The sequence below is a fragment of the Gymnoscopelus microlampas genome, assembly GCF_963454915.1.
Source record: "Gymnoscopelus microlampas genome assembly, chromosome: 18".
NCBI classification, from domain to species: domain Eukaryota; kingdom Metazoa; phylum Chordata; class Actinopteri; order Myctophiformes; family Myctophidae; genus Gymnoscopelus; species Gymnoscopelus microlampas.
Genome location: NC_139955.1, coordinates 9,368,523 through 9,380,359, shown reverse-complemented (window position 1 = coordinate 9,380,359; position 11,837 = coordinate 9,368,523). Strand labels below are relative to the sequence as shown.

General features: G+C 44.5%; 1 protein-coding gene across 1 annotated transcript; it reads left to right on the top strand.

Annotated features, from left to right (window-relative positions):
- Positions 1 to 847: 847 nt before the first annotated feature.
- On the top strand, positions 848 to 8,020 carry LOC311033490 (toll-like receptor 13; the record flags this gene model as incomplete). Its single annotated transcript, XM_084041004.1, has 3 exons — positions 848 to 1,844; positions 2,059 to 2,176; positions 7,804 to 8,020. Exons 1-3 carry the CDS (start codon positions 854 to 856, stop codon positions 8,018 to 8,020), a joined length of 1,326 nt encoding a protein of 441 aa, XP_083897130.1. The 5' UTR covers positions 848 to 853.
- Positions 8,021 to 11,837: the final 3,817 nt, after the last annotated feature.

Genomic DNA, 11,837 nt, shown 5'->3' with positions numbered 1-11,837 from the left:
TCAAATGACAGATATTATCCCTGTCTTACAACTACCAAGCTTACAGGTGCTGAACATCGCAATTGATGAGTTAGAATCTTTTCAGTCAAAAGATCTGCCATTAAACATGTCCTCTGAGCACAGAGAGTTGAGCGTGATGTCACGGTCGATAAAAACGTTCAGCATCACAACAGCTGCATTTCCACATCTTAAGACAATCGACCTGTCACAATGTTGTAGCTATTCTGGATGGGAGTGGGACATACCAGACAAGTATTTTCTAAGAAATATAACTAAGGTGTATTTGATTGGTTCTATTATGTCTTTTAACACCATCAGGAAGGCTCTACAAAGCCTTGATTCACTGGAAGACCTAGATCTGGGGTATGATATGTGGATAGACAGAGATCTCTTAAATGTTATCTGCAAAATACCCACACTGAGGACACTCAGTGTGAGGGGTAACATCAATGACAGCCTTAGTAAAACACTGTCACATTGTACTCAGCTCACCAACCTGGATCTATCACAGAATGACCTGACTGAACTGTTTAAGGGTTCAATAAAACAAATGAAACAATTGAGTCACCTGAACGTCGCCAACAACTACCTTTCCAAAGTGCCAGATGATGTTAAGAATCTCTCCATGCTTCAAATCCTAAACCTGCGTTACAATTACATTAATGATTTAAGCTGCTCAGACTTCTTAAATTTAACCAGACTCAAACACCTTCATCTAGGTAACAACCACATATTTAAACTCAAACCGTGTGTTTTTCAACATCTTAATGAGTTAAAGGTTCTAACTCTGATTCACAAGTATGGCACCACATTCCAGACTGGCCTACACAAACTAGAACTTTTGGATTTAAGAATGAACGACATCTCATCTCCCCAAGGGGAAGGTGATTTCATGAGTCTGAAATCGCTCAAGCACTTAGACATGGAATGCAATAACTTGGCTGTCGACGATCCATGGAACAACAACTTTTTTGAAGGACTAGATGAACTTGAAACACTTAGTCTAAATTTTAATAGCCCCTTAAAAATTACATCTCCCCATGAGTTGCATTGGAAAAACTATAATACCACCTTTCAGAGCCTGAAAAGCTTAACAATACAATTCAGTCCAACAAACGAGCAAAGATATATCGTATGGGATATGCTCTCAGATATGAAACATTTGGAACATTTGTATGTTGAGCATGGTAAACAACCGGGCCGAGACTCATTTAAATATGTACCACAGCTGAAGACTCTTTCCTTAATAAACTGTAATCTGACGTCCCTGGATTTTCTGGCACAAGCCAATCTGACTAGACTCTCTTGGTTGGACTTGAGCCAGAATGAGTTGACGGTGGTGACCTATGTCTCTGTGTTCAATTTTCTCCCTGCTGTCAGGTATATTAAAATGAATGACAACCCTTTATTTTGTGATTGTTCTAATGCTGACTTTCAGCAGTGGATGCTGAACAACAACCAAACACTGGTAGTTGACGCTCACCGCTACACTTGTGCCTATCCTCTGGATAAAAAGGGAACCAGGTTTCTGGACTTTGACTATCATTCCTGTTGGGTGGACGCTAGCTTCATCTGCTTCCTTTCCTCCACTTGTGTGATTGTGCTAACTCTGCTCACATCCTTCACCTACCACTTCCTGAGGTTGCATCTTCTCTATACCTACTACCTCTTCCTGGCCTTTCTTTATGATGCCAAGGAAAGAAAGAGGGGGTCTCCTCAGCGCTACGATGCCTTCATCTCCTACAACGTTCACGATGAGCTCTGGGTGTACAGAGAAATGCTTCCAGTGCTGGAGGGAGAGCAGGGCTGGAGACTCTGTCTGCACCACCGAGACTTCCTACCAGGTACAAACCTCTCTCTGTCTCTAATACTGTATTCATCTAAATATGTCTGTTTCTTTCTGTCAACAATTTGTAAGCAGGTAGGGACCTCTCTGTGTCTGAAACACTGTGTTGTAATAGTGGCATTACTATTACAGTATGTGATACTATATGTCTGTCTGTCCCTCAAGAAGTGAAATAGTTTTTAATCTAGTGTATCTGTAGGTTTTGTTTCCAGGTAAACCCATCATAGAGAACATTACAGATGCCATCTATGGCAGCAGAAAGACCATCTGTGTGATCAGCCATCATTACCTGGAGAGTGAATGGTGCTCTAGAGAGATCCAGATGGCCAGGTGAGGTGGGGGCAGTATCGTATGTTATGGGCCCTACAGTGGCAGCATTATTAATTTATAGCCTAATTCATAATTTAATTGATTCATTTAAATAAATGTAGTCCCCTTTAGTTGTTTTGTGGAGGTATTTGTCATTGTACATTTGCACGTTGTGAAATATGTCCTCTGTTACCCATCCTAACTATTAGGACAGACAGCCTCTCTACCCACTCTGCCGTCAGCCCACACTATTAGACTATTGGTTGAGCCATGAAGTGAATTATTGTACTGAGGTTGTGTGTGCGTATACATATATCATTTATGTGACCCAGGGCAGAAACATTGCAATTCTGGTCACTTACAGGAGAATTACATGTAATTAGATTTTAGTCAAACATGAGTTCAACACAGATTTAGAATGTTCAAATATTTTTTAATCATTCATCTAAAAGTTAGAATTGTAACTGGCATGTAGCTCTGAATATAAATTAGGGATGCACCGATATGGAAATTCTTGGACGATACCAATACCGATGTTTAAAATAACAATTTTGCCGATAGCCGATACTGATACCGATATTTGTTTATTTAGTTGTTGGTGTTATTTCCCCCTTTAGTGCTAGGGAAACAAGTACATCTTCATTATAAGAAATAACTGTTCAGAATCTACAGAAACACAAAAAGCCCTTGAATATGACATGATAATGTTTACTGTGATTATGGTAAGCTTACATTTCATATCACAAGCACCATAGAGTATGGTGCCGATAACGGCAAATTTCGTTTGATACCGATATGTGGCCGATATATCGGTGCATCCCTAAATATTATGCATAAATATGTATCATGTCATGTTAATATGAATATAATTCATAAATACGCATCATGTGTCATATTAATGTGAATATAATGCATAAATAGCATCATACTGTATGTCATGTTAATATGATCTCAGCCATTATAAAATGGAGGTAAACTGAGACCTCACATGGCTTATTGCTTTTCTAAAACAATTACAAATATGGCAACATGAAAATCATAGACACGTCCCAATTAAAACAGTTCTTAACTAGAAAAAGTGCTCCTCGGAGTACAGGTCTCCGCCAGGTCAGGTACGTTATTGTGGCCTCCTGGTGGCGCTATAGGGTGCAAGTGCAATTGCAGACTGTGACTCAAATTAATGAAGTTGCAATTGTAGCTGTGACCGAAACCTGGTTAAAGGAAACTGTTCCAGACTCTATAGTCAGTCTTCAGGGCCATAGTCTGCACAGAAATGACAGAGTCAACTATGCTGGAGGTGTAGCCTTGTACATAAAAGACAATATTCAACATCAACGGCTGCTGGACCTTGAGGATGATCACTTTGAATGTCTATGGATGTGGATGAGGCCAGCCCGGCTGCCACGTGGCATAAATTGTTTAGTGACTGCTGTTCTTTATAACCCTCCAAAATCTTCTAAGGAGGCTCGACCTGATGCTCAGGTTCTGGAGTATCTCAAGAACTGTTTAGGCACTATTCAGGCCCAGTTTCATCTGAAACAAATAGTGTCCAAACCAACAAGAGGCCTCAATCAACTTGACTCTATTATTACTAACATTAAAGGCCTGTACTCAGACCCAGTTCTGACCACCAAGCTATACTCCTGACAGCTGAAAAATGGCCCCACGTACCAGTAAGCCCAGTTTTTCGTAGGCGCTGCACCATAGAAAGCAAGAGGCTGCTAGGCCTTCACTTGAACACCGCTGATTATGGTCCAGTCTATGAGGCACCTCTGGCTCAAAAAAAGGTTGATATCTTTTATGATGTTTTCAATCCTATCCTCAATACAGTGCTGCCTATTAAAAGGAGTACAATTACATCGATGGATAAGCCATGGATGACACCACAAATAAAGCAACTTATAGTTGATAGACAAAGAGCCTTTAAATCTGAGGATAAAACTGAGTTCAAGAGGCTACGCTCCAAAGTGGCCTATTTGATCCAGAATGCAAAGAGGAGGTATTATGAGGATGAAGTTTCTCATCTGAGGAACAATGACAGTGGCAACTGGTTCAAGTCCATCAAAAAGCTGATGGGCGCTGCAGAATCCCATGTGGAACACACAAAGACTGGGGAGGAATGTGAAACTCTGAGTCTCCACTTCTCCTCTGTGTGGGAGAATATTACACCTCGCCCCCTACTGGTTGATGATGGCAGCAACCTACCAAGTACAACTGTCACTTATAGCATTGGGCAGGTGAAGACTCTTCTTCGTAGAGTCGATGGGAAAAAGGCAGCTGGAAAAGACGGCATCCCTGCCTGGATTCTTACAACCTTTAATGAAGAGCTTGCCCCAGTGCTTACTCATCTGTTTAATGCTTGTCTCAAAGAAGGACATTTCCCTACCCAGTGGAAAGACTCTTTAGTCTGTGCAGTTCCTAAATGCAGTAAACCAAGGTTCCCACAGGACTACAGGCAGATCTCTCTTTTGAGTTGTGTTGGTAAAGTGTTCGAGGGTATCCTGAAGAACCAACTTCTGCAAGAAACTGAAACGTCTATACTTGCTTCACAGCATGGGTTCATGAAGAACAGATCTACTGTGTCAGCCTTACTGCACATTCTGCAAAGCTGGCATGATGCTGTTGATGGAAAGCCAAAATATGATGTGCACGTCACATACATTGACTTTACTCGTGCGTTTGACACAATCAACCATGGTCATCTTCTTCATTCACTGAAAATGCTTGGTGCATCGAAAAACATTTGGCTAACAGTGCAGAGTTACTTAGAGGATAGGAGGCAAACAGTCAAATGGGGAAACCATTTTTCTAAACCGCAGGCAGTTTTAGCTGGCGTCCCTCAAGGTGGGGTTCTATCCCCTCTCCTCTTTGTTCTCTGTATGAACTTTCTCGATCACCTGTTGCCAACTAGTGTTGAGCCAATTAAATATGCAGATGATTTGACTCTCACTGAACATCTCATGGGCTCCCTTCCAGGACAGATGCAAGCAGCTGTTGATGCAGTTACAGCCTGGGGTCAGACCTACTGCCTAGCCGCCAATGCTAGAAAAACAAAGGACATGGTTATCAGTCTCAGGGAGCCTCAAAACAGACCAACACCTCCTCCTATTGTTTTGAACAACCAGGCAATAGAAAGGGTGGAAACATTCAAGCTCCTTGGAATACAGCTCTCCTCTGACCTGAAATGGGACGCACAAGTTCAGTTCATGTTAAAGAAGGCTCAACCAAGGGTCCATTATCTGAGTGTGGCCAAACGAGCGCAGCTCCCTCCAGATGTGCTGACCCAGGTATACGTGACCTTCATCAGACCTGTGCTGGAATATGCTTCACCTGTCTGGGGCGGCCTTCCAAAATACCTGATCCAGGAACTGGAATGTCTACAGAGAAGGTGCTGCCGCATCATTGGGATACCAACTAATTCCTTCCCTACTCTGGAGACCAGGAGAGAGGAGGCCACTCTAAGAGAATTCAACCGAATGCTGACTGAAGGGACCAGTCCAATGATTCAGAGGCTGTCTGCAAATACGAGTCGCTACAACTTAAGGAATGGCAGGACACTCACACAACCTGTGAGCAACACGCAAAGGCACCAGATGACTTTCCTCCAAAGAGCCTACACACTTTATCATAAGAAATAGAGACATTTTATTGTTGTTAGATGTTTGACTGATGATTAGTTTTAGTTTTAGTATTTAATAGAGCGGTCCTCTTGTTTTTTTTATCCTCTTGTTTTTTTTTATTCAATTATTTTACTGTCAGAAACATCATAATTCATATTGTTATGCTATGATGTTTTCAAAAAAAACTTGAACTTGAACTATAATAGGCCATTGTGAAAAGGGTGCATGTTTCTTCTTAGGCCTTTCACGGCAATGGGACACTGCATTCATGATTTGAGTTTTGCTAAATTAGACCTGCTGGTGGCGCTATAACAGGCCAATGTGAAAGGGTGGCATTTCTTCCTCAGCCTAGTGGGAATGTGCCCGTAAAATTTCACGGAAATCGCAAGCTGAGTGCATCATTTGAGGCATTTTGTTCAAAACGGAGCAATCCTGCAAACTTTGGAAGCCAATCTTAGCCAATGAGGATGGAATATGGGAAATCGGACAGATCCGTGTTCATCACATGCAGAGATGCTGTGTACCGATTTGAATGACGTTTGGATAAAATCTGTTGTAATATTTAAAAAATGGTTTGCACAAATCGGCCTCCTGGTGGCGCTATAACAGGCCCATGTGAAAAATGTGGGGCAGAGGTTCTGAATTGGCATCCAGGGAGTGTGTGTGCAGAGTTTCGCAGCGACCGGGCCAACGGTGCCAGAGATTAGCTGTCCACGGACGGACGGACGGACGGACGGACGGACGGACGGACGGACGGACGGACGGACGGGCGGGCGGGCGGGCGGGCGGGCGGGCGGGCGGGCGGGCGGGCGGGCGGGCGGGCGGGCGGGCGGGCGGGCGGGCGGGCGGGCGGGCGGGCGGGCGGGCGGGCGGGCGGGCGGGCGGGCGGGCGGGCGGGCGGGCGGGCGGGCGGGCGGGCGGGCGGGCGGGCGGGCGGGCGGGCGGGCGGGCGGGCGGGCGGGCGGGCGGGCGGGCGGGCGGGCGGGCGGGCGGGCGGGCGGGCGGGCGGGCGGGCGGGCGGGCGGGCCCGCACGCACGCACGCACGCACGCACGCACGCACGCACGCACGCACGCACGCACGCACGCACACACACACACACACACACACACACACACACACACACACACACACACACACACACACACACACACACACACACACACACACACACACACACACACACACACACACACACACACACACACACACACACACACACACACACACACACACGGGGGGTAAAACATACTCTCTCGCCATGCCTTTCGGCCTGGCGGAGACAATAATAATTCACTACAATAACAACTTCTACAAGAAAGTAGTTCCTGGCTTCCGGAGACTCAGAGCACCAACCAGGAAGAGCAACTTCCTGACAGACTATATTGCCCTACAACGCCAAAGTGCAGTAACTCCAGGATTTAAAAAAACTGACAAATGGGTTTAAAAGTGATTCAACTGGTCAGCCAAATGAGATATTGGCATATAAGTGATATTACACTAATTGTACATCTGTTCTTGAAGTAATTGTTTATCCCCAAAAATCACAAAGGCTAATTTGACCTTTGGGATACACAAATAATTCGGTGTCCAAAAACGTAGTTACTGCACTTTGGCTTTGTTAGTGTCTGCCTGTTTATTTGTGTCAAAGTGTCCTTGAGCAAGACGCTGAACCCCTAATTTCTCCCGATGAGCAGGTTGGTGCCTTGCATGGTTTCCTCCGCCATCGGTGTATGAATGTGTGGGTGAATGTAATGCACAATCTATGCCTTGGATAAAAGCGCTATATAAATGCACCATTTACTATTTACCATTTTATTCAGCCAGTCCATTGAGAAGGAAAACAAGTGCTCCCCTTCCCTCGTTCAGCTACACATACGCTGGATCACTGTAGAACGCCTACTAAACAGAAACCAGCCAATCAGAATTGAGACAGATTGGGACAATCCGTTTTAGAAATAAAGCTTGTACATTGTACTGTCCATTCAACTTGACTGAGTGTATATGTCCTCTTGTCTCCTGTGTGCAGCTACCGTCTGTTTGATGAACAGAAGGACGTATTGATCCTGGTGTTTCTGGAGGACATTCCAGCCCACCAGTTGTCTCCCTACTATCACATGAGGAGGCTGGTGAAGAGTCACACCTACCTGAGCTGGTCCCAGGCTGGACAACACCCTGGACTGTTCTGGCAGAACCTACGCAGAGCTCTGGACACACCTCACACTGATCTGGGTTTGAATGAATAATCTATGTAGCTGTAGGCTACTGTGTGTATACATTGTTACGAATGAGGGACTACTTTGTTGCAAATGACCCAAATAGTTTACTGATAAGATACTCAGAGGTTTAGTGCCCAGATACCTGTCAAACGTCTTCTCCAGAGTGAGTGATAGCCATGGACATAACCAGGGGTGCACATAACTTTTTAGGTCTGGTACGCAGAAGAGCACCTGGACATGTGACTTGGTGCGCATGGCGCCCGTCCCGTTTTGTCAACGGGGGGGGGGGGTTCAGCCCGGACAGTTTTGTCAAGGGGGGGGGGGGTTCAGCCCGGACAGTTTTGTCAACGGGGGGGGGGTGGGGGTGGGGGGGGGGGTCAGCACGGTGGCCACCGGACAGTTTTGTCAACGGGGGGGGGGGGGGGGGGGGGGAGAAAAAAAGGACGCTCTGCTTCTAAATTCCGCCGATTTTCGCCGTTTTTTCTCTCACGATGTTAGATAAAGCCCCCAAGGTTGGTGCCCTGTGCTGCTGCGCTGATTTTATCCGCCAGATTGGGACGTTCACGGCATATTTTGCACCATTACGGTGCGTTCATCATCGGTGACGAGTGCCTCTAACAGCCGCTGCTGGCTGCGTGCACGCAGCGAGGCAATGCGAGGCGATGCGAGGCGACGCGAGTCATATCTCTACCCCTGTGCCTAATGGCTGTACATGGGGCCGACGGGTGCTTTAGAGTGATTGTGTGAGTGTGGCTTCAGGAAGTAAATTCCTAGCCTCGATCTCCAGGCTTTTATTTTTTAGTTTTGCTAAAAAATAAAAGCTTGGAAATTCCTGTCCCAGCTGTTGGTGCGCAAAAGCGCCTCGCGTCGCCTGATGTGGTGCGCATTTTTTATTTTGGGTGCGCATGCGCACCTGCGCACCAGTTATGTGCACCCCTGGACATAACACCAGAGGGAGCTCACCTGACCTCGTTCCCCCAAAATTCGGCTCAAACATGGGGAAAATGCATTCTACTGTACTGCCACCAAAACATGGAATGCCCTACCAAAAGGCATAAAGGTTCTCCAATCCATCCCCAAACTCAAAACTAACCTAAAAAATGGCTTACCTTAAAATACAATTGGGATCAGTTTAAAACCTTTGAACACTTTGGTAGTAGCATCCTCTGCCCCCCTCCCCCACCCATCCTTTCTCTGTAAATATACCTGTTGATGCTACTGAGTTTTTTTTTACTGATATGTATTGTATTGTATTGTGTAATTTACAGTATGTACTGTATCCTATGAATTACTGATGAATTGAGTACAATGGGCCACAATGGAAACCAAGCCCCCGGGACTTATTGTGTTATCCTTTTTAGCGTAACCTTTGATTGTACTACCTGTACTGTTAACACACTTGTTAATAAAGTATTCACAACACATTTATTGATTGTTTATTTGTCACACTGTGTAAGGACATTTCAATCTACAGTACGTATACATCAATCATGTACTGTAAATTGAGATCCATGCCAAGCAATAGGCTATAGAAATAGGCCATTATTTGGCAAGGTGCGTGGAACACACACACACACACTCACTCACACACACACAGCGCGCGCGTGTGTGACGTTACAAATGACAGATTAGTACATGTGTTTGTGATCATAAATGCGTTGCAACTTTTTGTTTGCGATAGGTTGAATCGCTTGCCACACAATCACAGCCCTGCCGTGGACCAGGCCAGATCAGATTTGTTTTAATGCCTTGTAGAAATTAATCTTACCCGTTAAATGTCTCTGCACGATACTCTCCTCTGGAGGTCTCTCACCCAACAGCAGCGTTGGATATGGGTTGTCCCGTGTAGGTCTCTTGCCCACGAAGTGAAATGAACATACATACAAAGCTTTGGGAGTTTTTTTTTAGTTCAAGTTTCTTAGCCAACTTCTTTTCACATCGGATGCGATGGAATTGAGACGTTAAGCGAGAGAAAAGCAGAGATAAAAGACTTACTAACAAACGTTCTTGGAGTCAGAATCGCTATGCGACCTGTGAAGCTATAGCTACGCTCTGCTGGCAAATGTAAACACACTGAGCCGCTACTTCCTACTTCCAGTCCGTCCGCAGGATGTTTCCCACACCAGATTCTTGCCCCAGTAAATTCCCGCAGAAACAGGTGGATAGACTGGCTGGCTTCCATAACTCAAAATTAAAGAAAAGCATGCATGCCAAAAATCAAAAGGAATCAACACAAAGCCAGCTATAATACAAATGAATAAACAATCTGTCAGCATGACATATATGCTCTAAAATCCCCTTTATAAATAATTCTTAAAGCTCTGTTTTTTTGCTTTTGTTTTTTACATAACCAAAAGAATAATATTTACTCTTAATAATAATGCTAATAATACTACTACTACTACTACTAATAATAATAATAATAATAATAATAATAATAATAATAATAATAATAATAATAATACATCACACTTATATAGCGCTTTCATTGTACCCAAAGTCGCTTTACATTGTTTCATTGGTCCAGAATGTAAAGCTTTCCTCACTTGATGCACTCCTCCAACTTGTCCACTAGATGGCAGGCTTTGATCACTGTCAGCTCATATACTGTAGCTGTCCTCACCACAATGTATGAGATGTTTGCTCCTTCTGGCTTTTTACAGTTTATATCTTAGAAAACTTCTGAAAATGTGTAGAATTGATTAATGAAAAAGCTTTTGAATCATTTTTTAAATAAACAAAAAAGATGGAAAGAAAAGAAAGAAAAGAAAGAAAACTGATATTTATGTGACCCATGAAAATGGGTCTGCGACTACCCTGTGTTTAAAAACCTAATGAAATGAAAGGGACTTCAATAAGTCGCTCTGCAGGGGAAATGGGCATGCTGTGTGTGGGTGCATGCTGGAGCAGCGGCTCGACGCGGCGCAGGAGGTCGTCGAAGCGGCTAGCTGACATCCTGAAATGGATGAAGTGCTTCTCTTCGTCCATTACACGCATTTGCGCCACCAGCAGACCCCATTCTCCCTCCTCCGGCCGTGTCATGTTCCATTCCCTCCATGTTTCTTCCTTCTCCTTCCATGTTGTATTTCCCGCACAATGCACTGTTTCCTGAACACCGATTTCAGAGTGGGCTGGGTGGCGCGTCTGAACCAGAGGGAGGCGGGGTTATTCCTTATCACCTTATCACCGAGTATGAGCGTCTCGTATCCAAACCACCGTTTCGGTGGTCACCGCGGTGATAGGGTGACCACCTCATTTTGGTAGCATGCGGGGGGCTCATATTGGCCTCATATTGTGTTTTTAACCCTCTGAGTGTTTTCAGTGCCCTATTTGGTAATGGAAGGTGGACTGGAGATTGGAGGAGTGGCGTGGTGTCTGGAGACACACCTGGGCCTCATTCCTCATCATCATCATAACCTTTATTTCAGCTCGGAGTACAGTTGAGGGGCAGGCCCTCATTTTCAATGTAGCCGAGATACAGAACACAGTAATCAACAGGAATAGACATTCACATACAGAAACATAAGATGCATGAATCAGAATACAGAAAGCACAAAAAAAAACTAAAATACTCAAAGAACTAGAACAGATCTACCAAAATTAAATGAAATAAAGTTACAGTTACAATCCTGAACAAAATTGTTGGAAATCATTTCCCTGAAATGACCTAAAGATGGAAGTGATTTGATTTTCAAGGACCTCTGGAGCTCATTCCAGGCAGATGGAGCACTGACAGAAAATGCTGTCTTGCCTAATAGTCCAGGGGCCAACACTGATATTTTCACAAATTGGTACCACCTGAGGTGGCCGTAAAGTTTTTGTATTTTTGTATTCCTACATGTCT